Consider the following 16,498-nt stretch of genomic DNA (forward strand, 5'->3'; position numbering starts at 1 on the left):
TAGATTGTCTGCAATTTCCACGTATGTGGAATTGTCTCTGAGGATTATTTGTTTTTATTTTTTAAATTGTATTAAAATTGAGTTAATAGTGATTAGAAGTGAAATGTGTGAGTTAATTGCGATTGATTAGTAGTTTAATTGTTTGGATTATGTTTTCCTGAGTCGGTGCAGTGATGATGTTGCTCTAATATGTCTGGACATATGAGATTAAAACAGTGATATCATATGCAACACTTCTGAGCGCCCTAAAATTTTGAGTTCTTCAACTGTTGATTTATTTATACATTTTTGTGTTGTAAAATCAGTGGAATAAATTAAAAATGATACAATATTTATGAGGTTCCTCTACTGTCAGTGTAATTGGGGTATATTACGATGGTAAATGAAAGTATCACTGTTGCCTTGAGGACGTACACTAACTGCACAAACTGTAGAGTATTTCATTTATTCCACATCATTTATACTGTGGATTTTACATCATTTTGGAATTTATACTATTGTCATTTTTTCTAACAAATAGTAAGATACTTTACATTATGATGGTAACACGGATAAATGGAGCTACAACTCACTTGCATATGATGGTAGTTAAACATTGGTAAATGGCTTTGGTATCCTTTCGAAAATGTTGACATTTTGACAGTACATACCAATAAAATTGACAGTGAACAAATAATTATGTCGACAGAGATTGAGCTAATAAAATTATGAGGAAATGTAGCAATGGCTGTTTTATTTTAATTTAATTTGAGCAATTGTCTTTCAATTAAAAATCTGAAACTATTAGTTTTTTATTTCATCAAACCATGCACTTATGATTCTTTTTATCTTCAGTTAAAATGAATCACTTTCCAATGAGGCTGAATTAAAGGAGAAATATGAAAAATCAAATAAAAAAATTGTAGCAATACTCTTAATTGTAATCTAATTGTAGCAATAATTTTTCAAATATGATTTCTTTTGACAAAAGCTTCGGGGAATTGAAGGACTATAGTTGTATGAATTTATGATTAAAAATTTTTAGCTAAGAGAACATAGTTAAAGTTGAAGATCATTTCTTCAATTCAATATAATATTAATGGACAATATCGGCTTGGTAATGGGGATATAGAACAATTTAGGGAGTTTCCTCTTTTAAAATTCTTCTGTTGGGCTTAAAGAAATTATCAAAGTTATGGGTTGAGTCATTCATATCTCTCCCTAATTGGGCTACTTAAAACGCTATGTCGGCCTTGATTGAAACATGAGTGGGTTGTTAGTTCCCGCCCTGTGACGAATAACGTTGGTGAACCTAATTACGAATTAGAAACTGAAATCAAATGGTTTTTTTTTTTATTTTATTTTTTTTTCTTCAAAAAGTGGACAATTGGTTCACTTTTTTCCGATCCGGAGAGGTTATAGGGAATTTCACCATGTTCGTGGCCACTAGTAAAGCAGACTCACCATCTCAGAACATCAAACTTAGGATCTTTCACATTTTTCTATCTATTAACAAGCTGCAATCCGTCTCCTTACCACTAGACCACTTGTTGTTGCTATTAAATGGGTTTATTCGAGTTTGACCAAAAAATAAAAAGAAATGGTTTTATTTAAGTGTGGTTTGTTGTCGGTTAATTATTATGTGCGACTTGCGAGTCGGTGGTCCTAATTAAATTAGGCTAATGTCGTTGCTTAGATGTCAAATCGGTGGTCCTACTCACTTTTGTTTTCGAGTCTAATCCATCTGTTATATTTAGTCAACAATGGAGGAGTGAGGCCAATTTACATCCACATCCACTAAAGTAAAGATTGTCTTTGTATGCATTCTTTCTTGGAATTAAAAAAAAAAAAAAGATGGAGGGAGAATAAGATTTTGTGAGGGTTGGAACTGGTAGATTGCTCTACAAGTTAAGAGTTTAATTTTTTAATTTATTGTGTTTTGGATTCAAATTTTTATTTTTATTTTCTTAGTCTATCTTAGTAACATAGATTGTATAAAAAAAGACTTGCATTGCGAAAGGTAATTTCTTGGATAAGATAAGAAAGCTTCACTTGTAGCTAACAAAACACGAAAATCTTCGCTTCTATTTGATCGAGGTTTCTCAAGAGGTACAAAATCTGGAATCACTAAGTTGTAAACAAGCTACCTCTGCCTATCTCTCTCTAAGCCCTCTTATGTTGCCCCATTTGAGAGGGCATGCCCCCATTTTAGGGGACCAAAGGGTGCACTAGGCACATAGCTTATCGAATCCAGTTGCAACACAGATGAGAATGCATCCTACGAAAGATAGAGTTGAGATTGATACATTAAATGTCTAGTTAATATCTAGTTCACATTCACTGCACGAGATGAACCTTGGTTTGGTGAATTGAAGTTGACCTTAGGTGTAATAGGGACTACTAAAAAATAAAAAATAAAAAATTTACAGAGGATAGTAACTATGATTTGGTAAATCTAGTATAAGTTCTTTAGTATTTCTTGGAACTAATTATATAATTATTTCTAATCATGATCAATTGACCAATGAACACAATATCAAAAGTTCACCTATCACAAGTTGGCATAATTTAATGGTATCTAAATATTTCTTAATAAATTCATAAGTACCATACATAAAAGGCTTAAAAACGAGAGAAAAACTTGAGTATGAACGTTGGACCAGACTAACAATAACATGTTTCTCACAAAAAAAATTTCATAAGTACCATGATCGTGATGGAGGCTACAAATGATAGGAAAACTTGAGTACGTATGCCGACCACACTTATTGTAGGATGTTTCTAACAGTAACACAAGACTATATATTTCAATTGCATTCCACATACACGATCACATTCGAGATGAGAGCCGGTGATTAAAAGTGGCCCTCAATGCAAACAAACAAGTGTCGTGACGGTGGGAAATGACTTGTGGAGTCAACAGATGATACCTAGGGATGGGCAAAATACCTGCGGTTATGGGTAACCGCGGTCACTCGCCCATTTAAACTTCACGGTTACGGTTATAGGTAACTGTTTAGATAAATAAATGGTTATGGGTATAACCGTTTACCCATGAAATTTAAATGGTTGAGTATGGGTATTAACGGCAGTTATAAGCGGATAACCGTTTACCTATTTATTTTATATATGTAAAATTAACACAAATTATGTTCTCTATTGGGCAAATTATGCTATTGACTATAATGCATGATTTATATAGCGGTGTTTTAATTAATTAAAAAGTAATAAACAATAATCCGTTGAACATTTCTATCCTTAAATTGAATAAATTAAAAGAAATTTAAGTGAGAAAAATAAACAGGAGCGCACTGAAAAATAAATGACAAATGATAATTGATGGGGTGTGCTATTCACACATCCCATTTTATTTCTCACACACCCCTTGATAATTTATGTTCGTTGATTTTTTTCAATTTATCTGATCCGACGGCCGAAAATTAAAAATGTGTGTGAGAAGTAAAATGAAGTGTATGAATATCACATTCCTAATTGATACCCCTCCGGCGTCCAAGTGGACCCCGCATCCATACATACTTTGCTGGGTGCTGTCGCCACAAAACCATTCAGAAGTTTCAGAAATGGTCGCTCGCAAAGCACTCCACGATTTCCCTTCCCTTCCCACATCAAAACCCAATTTCAAAGCTTGTCTCGTGTCTCGTTCCGTTGACTAAAAGCATTCATCGCCAAATTCGAGATTTTGAGTTTGATTTTTTTGATTTTTCACTTCGTATCGTCTTGCTAGGAACTTGTTCAATTAAACGAGTATTTACCACAACTTGAGGTTTCTAATTCGATTTTATTCATCTCAAATTGTTTTGTTATAAGTTGGTTAATTAGTTAAACTCGAGATCTCTAACTTCTTTTTCTCCACCCTATCATCTTGTCGCTAAACTGAACCTGAAGTCACAAGTTCGATTTTCCCAGACTCGTACGTCGCAGTGACACTGAGACGGCTCACGCACCCATGATCTCGTGATCCCAACACATTAATACAAAATTTACTACACCACACCCACAGTCCTAAACTCCCCAGTCCCCAAACTGTGTCTATCCGCTCTTACTCTAAACCCCTAACCCCATATATATATATATATACACACACACAGACACACACACACACATAGAGAGAGAGAGAGAGAGAGAGAGCTCAACTGTGAAACTTCATCTTCTAAAAATGAAGGACAACGATTCACCGACACTGATAACAATCCCATCATCAACGGTGATCAGGAAGGACACCTCGTCGTCGTCGTCGTCGAAAGCCGGAGGCTTTCTTGACAAGAATCGCTACAAGTTCTCGGTTTTAGCTGCGATTCTCCTCCTCGCTTTCTGGTCAATGTTCACGGGGTGCGTCACCCTCAAATGGTCCGCCGGCAACTTATCCCACCTCTCCGACGACCTTGATATCCCGACCTTCGACGATCTCGACATTCTAGTACTTGAGTTTACATCTTTCTCATACTTGGGAGACTAACCCTTTTGCTTAATTTCTCTGTTAATCATTGTGGAAGTGGAATTAAACAAATTAATTAGTGATTAATACTGGATTAATGATTTGCAGGAGGTGGAGGAGAGAGAGAAGGTAGTGAGGCACATGTGGGATTTGTACACGCAGAGCAGCAGCAGCAGCAGCACGAGTCGACTGCCGCTGTTTTGGCAGGAGGCTTTCGAGGCGGCGTACGAGCATTTGAGCAGCGACGTTGCTGCCGTTCGAGACGCCGCCGTTTCGGAGATTGCCAAGATGTCCATCTGCTCCATCGTTCTTGATCCCATCCCACTTCAATCAACGGTTAGTATACCCTCTAATTCGTATAATCAAGTCTCTCTCTTATGTTCACGTGTGATTATTTCTCTACTAAAATTCTTATTTAGGGTTTAGGAAAGTTTTTTGGAAAGGGATCATCTTTGGATCCCTTCTATCTGATAAATTCGGATCTTTAAAATTTGATCTAATTGTTAAAGTTATTATAACTTTAATGGCCTTATGTTTTTAATCATTGAATCAAATTTTAAAGATTCAGATTTGTTGATCAAGAGGCTCAGATGGAAGGGATATGGAGAAGATCTTTCCAAGTGTTTTTAACTTCAAATAATTTCCTGCTAAACTACTCTACTCTGTTTTTGTATTCTCGCTTCTGTTGACCCGTTCTATGAAAGTCCTTCGGCATTAGGTTTCTTTTGATGATTTGCTTGCTCTCTGATGATGCAAGATTAGCTTTAGCCACGAAAGTTCAGTGAGCTAAACAATTTGAGTAAAAATTAGTACAAGTTCAAGAGCTTGAATAGTAGATGTAGGTTAGGTGAGATGGTCGAGATCTCTTGCACCGGAGTTTGAATCCTCATTCTGATAGGCTAGAATAATTTAGAATATAATATCGTCATGTAAAAGAAATATGAAATTGAGTTTGTTTGTGCACGAACAACGTGAACCTCTCTATAAACATCAACCCAAGTTGTGATAACTGTTGTAAATTTGTCGAAAATGGAGCTCACAAATTCGTATACGAGCCTTGGTAATATGTGATTGCGATTTGTGACGAATTGTGTTTGTTATTGTGTCCAGAACATAAGAGAAATGCAGAAGAAGAGATCCAAGAAAGCGGAGGAAGGCAAGAAGGTGACTACATTACGAAGTAGTAGCTAGAATTCTCTGTTTCAAGTGCTCGCCGTCGAGCTCAGTGCTTAAAGTTTCGTCGGAGAACGGTGAACACGCGCCGGGACTATGTGCACGGTTTATACATAATTAGGGTTCAGGTCAATCCCCTTCTCAGATAAAAAGAAAAGATCCATATATGAAAACTTGTCTCTGAATTGTCCTCCTGTGAACCCCATTAGTTGGGGAACTTGGGACTTTAGAAAATCCAATTAATTGGAATTTGATTTACTAGTATATTTTATTTTTAATTAAGAGTAATAAAAACAGTAAATTTTCCAGTCCTGTAAGTGTGAAAATTGTGTTCGTTTTCGAGTTAAAAATCTCAGCAAACTGATATATATCATTTTTCACAAAAACTGTGAGTTATTTATGCGTTTTAGCTGGTTTTGCGGCCAAAGTTAAAAGAAAAAGTTTTATGATGTTAGATGTAGGAATTTGCAAAATCGTTTAAAAAGCATGAGTTTCACAGTTTTGGGTTCCACTTCAACGTTAGGTAACATTAAATGTTAGTATTGGATAGTCTAGATTCATGAGACCACACTAAAAGCAATAATCTAAACCAATCTAGGTCGTCCAATGCTCAAGTATTTAATGACACATAATACGAAAAAATTGTCCCTCAATTTGGAAAATATGAAAAAAAATAATCAATATTAGATTCCATACAGAATTCTAGCCACTCTTTTAAATTTATTATAATTCTAACAAAAAAATTAATATAAAAGTACTTATATACCTTTTTTATAACTAATAACATAAAAAGATTAGAAATTTTCCCTTCTGGGTCGAACCCGGTGGCGTAAAACGTGCGAGTAAGTTAGGATGATTCGTGCAAAACGAAAAAGAAGCAAACAATCACAGAAAATGACAATTCAGTCCGGTGACAAGCCGAGGAACTTAGCTTTGGGCTTTTGCTGCACGCCGACCCATTGGGATTTCTGCAATCAAAACAATAAAACTTGACTGGGACTCTCTCACTCCAAAAATCCCAATTGAAATTCGCAGTTTTGTTTCTTTATTTGGGCGCTCAAAACAGTCTCTTTGCAACATGGCCAAAACGAGCTGCAACAGCGCGAAGCTCAATGGCTGCCGCCACGAGTCGGAGGTGCTTAATCTAATCTTTGTAGCTTCGATTCTCGTCGCCAGTCGTCGGAATCGCCACTCTCCTCGTCGGTAAAAAACCGCAGCCTCTTCGTCGCTTCTAAATTTCTAGTACCTTCGCCAACGTCAATTTGGCCAACCGGTTTGACCCGACATGAGAAAATGTCTAATTATTTTCATATCAACTTTTGGTTATAATTATCATAAACCTAAAACGATAACTATAATTCTATTTGTGATTTAAATTTTAGTTATTTTTCCAAATTTCCTCCACAGTTTTGGCAAAAAATATTTTTTAGTCTTACAATAACTATTTCGTTAGAAAATTATTATAAGGCCTCATCCGATTTTCGACACAAACATTCCACATTGGTTTAGAAAAGGGCACCTTGAGTTTGATTCGTACCACATTATTATTACAATGTCGTAAGCTTGTTATTTATTGCATAAGTATTACTCATGAGTTCAATGTATATATCAAACTCAAAAATAAAAATCACTCCCATATCACACAAACTTTCCGGCCTACTGTAAAAATGTATTTCCTATATTATTCGTACAACTCAATTTTCCGGCTGAGTTAAAAAAAATTTCCTCGAATAAGCAAGTAGAAATAGAAATCGGCGGTGGAGTTGCAATTCAAATTAATCAAATTGAAAATTGAACGAAAAAAACAGAAACTCGAGTACGTCGATTGAAGAATAAATATAAATCTCCCGCAGGATCTCAAAAAGCGACGAGATTAAAAACATGACTATAATTTAAGGTTACACAAAATCGCTCGAGCAGAAAAATTAGCACTGCTGCTGTCGGCTGGCTGGCACTTACTACTAAAAGTCTACCACTACTACTACATCATTAGAAGAAGAAGAAGAAGAAGAAGAAATGACAGTCCAAAAGCCAAAATACCTATTTACAACTGCCTCTTCTCACCTTCAAACTCCATCATCCTCCCTAATCTTCCAGTGTCTGGATCTCACCCATCATGATGCGGTTACTCACGACATTAAATCCCAAGACTGCCGGACTAACCTTCTTTCCTTTCTTCCCCTTCTTCTTGCCAACCCCTTTGGAGGACGCGCCTTGGTCCACATCCCCAACATCTGCACCGTACGAATTCACATCTCTACCGCTCAACCCAGCGACCCTTTGGTCATTCCCTTTTTGAAACGCAATTTCAAGGACATCAGCAGGTAGCAACTCCTTGTAGTTGAGAAATTTGTCAATGAATTCGTGATCGGGATCATACGACCCTAGGTTCTCTTTCAGAAGCAACTCAGCCTCCGATTTGGATTGCTTCAGGCAAAACTCAAGGAAACTCGTATCTGGAAAGAAAAATATATGACAAAGCCAAGAATAAGACTTTGAAAGGACGTATTCTTCTGAACAAATTCTTGCAAATCTTATAATTCTCAGATCAGTAATCCAATTATGAAACTGAATATCACGACAAGGAATGGAGTTGGACCAACACAATGACTACTATCAATTCACCCTTTTAAACTACGAAGAAAGCAAAATCATTATAGCAAAAACACCTGGTTCTATGGATTTTGCCCACTATTTAATTATATTATGCAGGTCAGAAGGTCAAAAATACCTTTCGTGCCAATAAGCCTAATGCACTCGTTCTTGCACCAATCCCGGAAGCCCATGGCCTCTGCAAAGGAAAATAAAACAACGTAAGTAGGTGACAAGAAATATTTCTGACAGAAAATCAACAGTACCACGACTGCTTACCTGATTGCTTGGTCATGGCATCTCTTTTTGCTTTCATAGATGTCTGAGACGGTGAGGATGAAAGTAATCGCTCAGTTGCTTTTCCACCCACTGATTTCTGCCCGCCTAATGAACCAGCTGAAGTTCCTTTAACAGGAGTAATTTTCACTCCCCGACTGCCCTGGCTTGCAAGATGAGGAAAATCTGCCCTGCTCACAGAAAAACAAACAAAAACACAAGCTCCAGGTCAAACTTGGTCAAATTAGTTCCTTACGAATGCAAAAGATGTGAGCCAACCCCATGTATATGCATTCCGACAATATAATTAAGTGAGGCTCATAAAGCTTTTATATAATATAAACCAAAGAAGTAATATCATACTGCTTATTTTCTTGCTTTGCTTGATCAATTGGGCCCCAGAATAAGTCATCTTCTACTTTATTTCTCGACTGAGAAGCATGGGAATTAGTCGCAATGGGAGATGCAGCCTCAGATGGAGATGATGCTGAAAGTGACCATGATGGAGCACTACTGCGGGTGACTTGAGGTGGCTGTGATTTCTGAGGAGTTGGAATCTGATTTTGGTGCTGAGCAGCAGCAACCCTCTTCTCCTGCTCCTTTTGGATATCTCTTAAAGATGTGGGTTTAGAAATCTTCCCAGAGTCCGTAGACCATGCTGGAGAAGGAGCAGGGTTAGCTGTTTCTCCTTTCCAAAGAACAAAATCTCCCAATGAAGGCCCTGATGGAATTGCAGGCAATACTTCATCTTCCTGATGTACAGAACGGGAGCTTTTGACTTTCTCAGTGGGGCTTGAACTAACAGGCACATCTACAGCTGTGACTGATACTGAGGTCTTGGTTCCAACACCCTTTGATTTTGCTGACCTTTTGCGACTTTTTTTGGTGTCTTTTGCCTCAATAAAGTTATCGTCATCTACAGATTCTGGACGGGTGGGCATAATTTGTGAAGGATGCTGAGTTGATACACCATTAGGAATTTCAAAATCTCTTTCACTAGACTTGGCCAAAACCTCCTCTGCTAATAAATCATGCAGCGGGCTCTTCTTGCTCTTTGAGATTTGAGAAGTTTTGGGCTTCCCAACATTTAAGTCATGAATACCTGCATCTACCGGAGTTTCAGTAGATATTTTTGGTTCTGAATTGACTACAACCCCGGCCCAAGGAGTTGACAAACTGGGGGAGTTGATGATGACCTCAGGTATAATCACTTCTGTCCGTGCCTTCCTCTGTTCTTCCTGTTGAATTTCTAGCAACGATTTCGCCTTAAAACCAGGAGCAGGTTTCCAACCTCGCTGCCAAATCTGTGTTTCAGTACTTTGCCCAGAAACAGACTCAACTAACTTAGAATCACCCCTGAATTCATTAGGTTCCTTATCACCTCCAGAAACTTTTACAGGTTCTAGATTTTCACCTTGTCGGGATTCCACAGCCTCTGCTGTAACAATTACAGACTTACTGCCTCGGTTGCCTCTAGTCTCCAATTTTGTGTCGCTAACAACAGGCTTTTCAGCTTCAGACAGCGCATTGGATGCTCCTTTTGCTTGATCACCAGAAGACTGTGCCTTGGCAGATTTTTGCTTCTTGGACTTCTTCTCAGAAGTCTTTCTTTGCCCTCTTACTTCAACATTCTTTGCTTCAACTATTGTAGGAGCCTCATCATTGCATTTTTCCCTTTCAATCTGCTGTTCTTCAATTTGATTGCCTGATTGAACATTCACATCCTTAATATGCTCATGTACATCTTTCTCGAAAGCTCCCAATGATGGCAAAGAATCTGCAACACCCTGAGAAATTGAAACCCCAGCAGATCCGTCAGCTATGAAAGTGTTTTCAGCTGCCCGTTCCAGGGTTTTCACAAGAAGGAAGTCAGATCCAGGTATGTCCCGTGCAAGGGACACCTCTCTAGATTTGATCATCACATCAAGCAAAGGTGAGCTCTCAACACTTGTTGACATTGGCAATGACTCCTGCTGAATAGAAATTGGTGCTGCCATATTAACATCCAGACTACTTTGATGAGTAATATTCTCAAGCACTTGATGAGGTAACACTGAGGATGCTCCCTCACTAACATTATGACTAATATCTTGGGTACCTTGGGGAGGCAAAGTCATATAACTACTAGTGAGTTCATTTTGCGTATTGGGAACTTGCACATTTGTACCAACTGGAAACATTTCTTGTGATGACTGAAGCCGGGAAGGATCTATCCCTTTCAGCACCGCAGAAGCCTGCATCTGTCCAAAAGATGGCTCAGTAAAATGCTGTCGAGCTTGATGCTCTGACATAACCTGGGAAAGCAGCTGCTGTTGTTGCCTTAACAAACTTTGCTCCTCCTCCTGTTTCTGTTGCTGCTGCTTCAGCAACAAGAGCTTATCCAACAATGTCATTTGTTGTGTTGGAACAGGCGCTTGGGAATGTAACTGCAATAAATACTGCTGTTGCAACATGCCCAACACTTGTGGATCTTGTAATAAACCAGAAGAAAGTAATTTCTCTTGCGTTGAAATACTTGAACCATCCATAGCTTGGGAAAGTAAAGATTGTTGATTCTGAGGATGCAGCCTCTGCTGTTGGAATCCAAGAGGGACCTGGGGAGGAAAGTTAATCTGGAGTGGGGCTTGGGGAGGAAAATTACTCTGGAGTGGGTCTGAGCCACCTTGGACAGGAAAAGTTGACCGACCAGCAGCACCATTATGTATGCCCGATGATGACCGGTCAGTTAATCCTTGAAGGATGGACATGATGTCAGAGCTTTGGGTATGAGGAGGCTGACTAGGACTTTCTGCCACTGAAGAGAGGAGGTTTGCATCTGGGACAATCTCCGACTTAGGTATCACAGATGAAGCATCTCTCCCAGGCCAATATTGATGAGGATTGGGAAAAGACCTCTGTCGTTCAAGAACCATTCTCTTGGCGAACAGATTATCTAATCCAGTATGAAGATTGTTTTCCATAAATCCTTGTAAACCTAATAACAAAACATATAGATCAAAGTCACAAGAAAGCAGCATGTGATATGCAGAACAAATGAAAATAAAGTACGAATAGAGCTTCAGAAAGTACGAAAACATTATACTCAAAATGTAAAAGATACGTCAATATCACCAACCTTCCGTAAAAGGAAACTTCTGAAGTGGTGAGCCACTCGGATTACCAGACATTAGTGACTCCAGAAACCTATTCTCAGCTTCTGCTGTTGAACCCTGTTTATTCCTTGGATCATTTATTGCCATCTCTGCCTCACTTATGCCAGCTTGCATCATCCCAACATTACTAAAGTTTGGCCTTCTTGATGTATCTGCAACCTCCGGTTTAGGTGCAGTAAATCCAGGTGGTGGTCTAGCTTTAGCTCGTAAATGAGGCATAATATCACCAAGTGCCAAAAATGGTGTATCATTTGAAGCACCTGCTATGCGAACTAGCAAATCTATGCCAAAATATCCAGCCTCAAACCAGCCAATAATGTCAGCCCCAGAAAAAGGACCTTGAATTATTCCTTGAGGATCTTTATAATAAAGCTGAAGATCCTCTGGAGAAAGCTGCTGAGGTTTTCTCAATTCTTGTTCCCTATCTAGAATTCCAGATGGCTGCCTCCTTATAACTGGATCGTCACTGGTTTTCCATCTTGCCTCATCCCTACTTTCCCATTCGTTATTAAGATCTTTCGGTCTTAGTGACCAGCCCATATCAGGAGTTCTTGACTTGATATCACCGGGAATCTCTTTCCAATCATGCAAGACTGTATGTGCACGCTCTTGTGATGGAGCTCTCCATGGAGAGCCAGAGTGAGCAGTAATACCTCCCTGCATGCTCAAATCTGCACCAACAGGTACCTCCTCAACCCTTCTGAAGGGACCACTGTCTCCTCTAAAAGCTGCAAACAGAAAGTAAATTGAGTAAATTTAAACAGGGAGACCCATCTCACGTCAGTAACATGTCTGAAAAAGGCCAGTGCCAGTTTCCTTGTTTTTTTTCTTTTTCTGAAACATAATCTCAAGAAAGAATGTAAAATTCTATATCAAGAATCAAGTAAACCAGTTGCTCATGGGCACTGAACAAGAGGTTAACATTTTCCTTTCCATTCAAAAGACTACGTGAATTTAAACTATCTGGCCCAAACTTTTCCAGCCCACCCTAGTAACCTTTACCAATATGCATACTGATGTTGTTTCAACATCCTTTTCATGTTGTACATCAATATACCTTCCCCTCTGAAATTGCTCTGTGAGTATGTTTTCTGCTCCTGCGTTGTTTCTGCTTTTAGGCTGGATCCATGATGGAGCACCTGCCTTTCATAAGAAAAGCCCTCTGAATAAATAGGAAGACCACCTTTTGAACTAGCAATGCTTTCATCTTTACAGTCACTAAGTGCGAGGGGTATATCTTCTCTACTGCCTGCTCAAACAAGACAGTTCCAATACAAATCAATTCCGACATGAAAAGAATCATGCATGTATAGTTTTAAAATACCGTGAGCCAGTAAACTACCAAGCTTTGGTCTTCTTGACTGTGTAAAATCATTTGGGTTCCTTCCATCTTTAGAAGTCTGGGGTGCACCACTACTTACTATATCTCCTTTGTCAATTCCCTTCAAAAGAACCTGCACAAACAAAAAAATATTCAACTGCACTGATGAAAGTATCAGAAGTAATCACAAAATAATACAATGAATCTGCATTACCATTTCCTCAGAATTCGGTGCACAAAGCGCCAGAGGCTCCAATGGTTCATCCACCGTAAGAGAACCCATTTCTATAAACCCGTCAACTAGTTTTTGATATGATTTCATATCAGCCTTCCTGTATACATCAATCAGCTTTGTCCTACTATACCTTAATGGATAAGGCTCTCCATGTTCACTTTCAACTTTGTCCAATACAGTTCCTATAGACTGAGGAATAGCAGGACTGCTGTTCATAAAGCCTCCACCAGAGCTACTCCTTCCATGACCAACAGAAAAGGTGGGAGGTGCATTTTCCCCACGCCCCCAATTAGATGAATATATAGGAGCATTCTTGTTTGTTGATAGAGTCTGGTTATGAGAAGGATCTCCCCTTCCTCGGGCTTGGGATGAATTTGATCTCCAAGGCCGGTAGTGATCCCCATCCTTCTCATCCCTTACATAATTTCCAACATGAGACAAACCCTTATCAAGATGCATGCTAGCATCTCTACCAGAGTCTGCCCACTTGTCACGCAAACCTTCTGCCTCCTTGTCATCAGGCCCCCAACGCGTGTTCCATTTGCTCTCTCGCCGTTGTTCATAATTGGATTCCTTGTTACTTGAGTCAGTCCACCGCTCAGGTGGGGCACGACGTGCTTCTCCAAAGTGCTTTGCAGATGAATTTTCCATCCGTCGATCCATCCTGCGAGTGTCACCAATTTCCTTATCCCCATCCCTCCAATGATCTTTGCGTCCTGAGAAGTTGGTGTCTCTTTCTTCATCACGCCAGCGTTCACGACGACCACCAGCTTCCATATCCATCAAGGATGGCCTGAAAACATCCTTCTTCTTCAGGGTATCGTGAATTTCATCACCATTACCTGATGATTTCATGGTATCCAAGCGACTGCCAAAGGATGGATTTGGGCTGGGAAGTTTTTCCTGCATTTATTTTTAAGAAATAAATAACAGAGAAACTCTGAAGCAATATTCCAAACTTATTTTGATAACTAAGATAGAGGTGCATGCTAACTGGAACAAATGTAACAAAATTTTCTTCTGAAACTAAGCAGCAATTGAGGTAAGCAGATTAATATACAATCATGAAAGCGATGATAACACACCTCGGTTAACATTCCCTGCTTACTCTCCCCGGGCTTAGGCAGAAGCCATTGCGGTGAAAGGGGAATAGGATTCTCAGAACCTTGTCCACCTGTGTACTCCAGAAATAAACACAATTTAGAATTATGTGAAAATTATCAAACAAATCCAACTAGAATCACAGTTATTCGATGAAGCACCATTATTACGAAAAAATAAAAAAAGAAGGGGAAAACCTAAACCACCAAAACAGGATCGAATTAAAAACATGAATTGAGAAAAAAATTTGTCAGAACTTGAACTTTGATAAAGTTTATGATGCAAAATACTACTACAACGGTCAAGCATGGAAATTCTTATGGTGAACCAAATTACGATATTCCTGGAGCATCATCATTAAATTCATAATATTATTTCTTCCAACCAATAAACGGGAAAATGTAAAATTAATTGCATTTACCAAGATTAATCAAAACCCTAGGCATAAAATATTTATCAAAACCCTAACTACGGAATATTTATCAAAACCCTAACTACGGAATATTTATCAAAACCCTAAAATCAGCCATGTAAAACAACAGCCACAATACGAACGACAAAGAAAACGAAAAATGTGCGAACTTTATCAGAACCACCGCAAAAGTCTAGGGTTTTGGTAGAAAAACGGAGGTTGGAGGCGGAATGCGAAAATCGAAGACGGCAAAGGAGGTCGAGAGAGAAAATACCTTTGGAGATCTGGGGCGGAGTGGTGACGGAGAGCTGGTTGCGGGAGGCGGAGCTGGAGAGGTCGGCCATGGATGATCAGTTGAAGTTGCAGAGAGCGAGCGAGCCAAAGAAAGCTTTTTGCGCTTTGAGAGTGAGGCAAGACGGAGAGAAGGAGAAGGGTGGGAAATAAGGGCAACAAAAAAGAAGGGAGATAAATGTGATAGGGGTAATTTAGGGATTTTGACCAACCGGCTCACGTTAGCAAATCAGCGATTAGTTGTACCACACATCACCCTCCTAACATTTTTTTACTTTTTCACATCTTATTCACGAATGTCTGAGTAAACCAACCGTTTTTATAAACACAAGTACGAAAATGTAAAAACGTCTGAGTAAATCAACCTCAAAACATTGTCGATACAATAAAAGAAAATGTAAAAGAAAAAACACAAGTACGAAAGTAAGATCTCAACTAAACTACGTGAACAACTATTATAAGGTGATTTAGTGTTGGTTTGTTATGTTGTGCTTTAAAAAAAAAAAACTGTTTATGTTATGCTGTGAGAATAAACTCATTTTTGCTGTTTCACGTTTTCAGCTTTTTTTTACCAAAAACTATGAAAATAAGTTATTTTTAAGTGTTTACCAAACACCTTTTTTGAGCTCAGCTTTTTTTAATACCCATTTTTTATAAAAACACATCAGTACCAAATCAGTACTTAATGGTTGAAATCGAATTTCAAACTTGTATACTACATAGCTAGTTTTAAGTTCGATTTTTTCTGCTGATGAAACACAGTGGTAATTATAAAAGACTGTGAAATCCCTCAGTAAAACTTTTTGACTTCAATACGATATTTTCGTTATCACGTATAATGGATGCATGTAGCTTACTGTGTCGTAAGCCGTGCATGTTAATAGAAGGTCAAACAATTTTAGTTTCGAATCTTTATGCACTTGAGTTGTAAAAGATATAATACTAATCAGATTGTGGTATAAGTGGGATGTCAAAGTAGGGGAGTGGTTGGAGTATAAAGCTCGATTCTTACCAATCAAGTGAGATGTCAAAAAGTTATTAGCTATTAATTTAATGATACTTTTATTCTCGATTCAATTTCTTTCTTTCCTATTTATGAAATTGTATTGTTAAGGGTTTTATTTTCACAAGTTTTTTTTACATTTAAAAAAGGATTCATTGGTGGCTTCATCACGACAACCTACTCTTTCAGAAGCCGAAAACACTCATAGAAATATTTCAAAAACTTTAATTTGGTAAATCTTTTCAAAAGCTTTCATACTTGGGATTCTTAGAAAAAGCTTATTACCAAGATGGAAAAATCGTAGTGACCATAAAGCGTTTTTAGTGAAAATATTTTTAAAACCAATCTTTAGTAAAAATGTAAGTAAATCCTGGAAAAATACTTAAAGTGTTTTCTGGAAGAAGCACATAACTGGTGCTTCTTGCAGAAAGCACTTCGAGTGCTTTTAGAACACAAATTTTTTTTTTAACTGCACCTTCAGTCATTTTAAAAGTACATCTAAATAAG

The 16,498-nt window shown here is 38.2% G+C and overlaps 2 protein-coding genes across 2 annotated transcripts; one reads left to right on the forward strand and one right to left on the reverse strand.

The window, feature by feature from the left end:
- Positions 1–4,072: 4,072 nt before the first annotated feature.
- On the forward strand, positions 4,073–5,920 carry LOC137732936 (uncharacterized). The gene is made up of 3 exons (XM_068472174.1): positions 4,073–4,417; positions 4,544–4,771; positions 5,546–5,920. The coding sequence occupies exons 1-3, from the start codon at positions 4,157–4,159 to the stop codon at positions 5,624–5,626; spliced, it is 570 nt and encodes a 189-aa protein (XP_068328275.1). The 5' UTR covers positions 4,073–4,156; the 3' UTR covers positions 5,627–5,920.
- Positions 5,921–7,429: 1,509 nt separating this feature from the next.
- Positions 7,430–15,117, reverse strand: LOC137732942 (protein ESSENTIAL FOR POTEXVIRUS ACCUMULATION 1-like). Its single transcript, XM_068472179.1, has 10 exons — positions 14,972–15,117; positions 14,270–14,358; positions 13,164–14,087; positions 12,971–13,082; positions 12,686–12,877; positions 11,592–12,356; positions 8,840–11,450; positions 8,480–8,667; positions 8,340–8,399; positions 7,430–8,064 (listed from the first exon to the last, which is right to left on the reverse strand). The coding sequence occupies exons 1-10, from the start codon at positions 15,039–15,041 to the stop codon at positions 7,694–7,696; spliced, it is 5,382 nt and encodes a 1,793-aa protein (XP_068328280.1). The 5' UTR covers positions 15,042–15,117; the 3' UTR covers positions 7,430–7,693.
- Between the last annotated feature and the right edge of the window lie 1,381 nt (positions 15,118–16,498).

The sequence above is a fragment of the Pyrus communis genome, chromosome 1 (genome assembly GCF_963583255.1).
Source record: "Pyrus communis chromosome 1, drPyrComm1.1, whole genome shotgun sequence".
In the NCBI taxonomy this organism is placed as follows: domain Eukaryota; kingdom Viridiplantae; phylum Streptophyta; class Magnoliopsida; order Rosales; family Rosaceae; genus Pyrus; species Pyrus communis.

Coding starts and splice junctions, on each gene's coding strand:
- LOC137732936 (XM_068472174.1), top strand. CDS start 4,157: ATGAAGGACAACGATTCACCGACACTGATAACAATCCCATCATCAACG. Junction 4,418..4,543: donor TCGACGATCTCGACATTCTA/GTACTTGAGTTT, acceptor AATGATTTGCAG/GAGGTGGAGGAGAGAGAGAA. Junction 4,772..5,545: donor CCATCCCACTTCAATCAACG/GTTAGTATACCC, acceptor TATTGTGTCCAG/AACATAAGAGAAATGCAGAA.
- LOC137732942 (XM_068472179.1), bottom strand. CDS start 15,041: ATGGCCGACCTCTCCAGCTCCGCCTCCCGCAACCAGCTCTCCGTCACC. Junction 12,357..12,685: donor GAGCAATTTCAGAGGGGAAG/GTATATTGATGT, acceptor TTCTGTTTGCAG/CTTTTAGAGGAGACAGTGGT. Junction 8,400..8,479: donor TGCCATGACCAAGCAATCAG/GTAAGCAGTCGT, acceptor TTTCCTTTGCAG/AGGCCATGGGCTTCCGGGAT.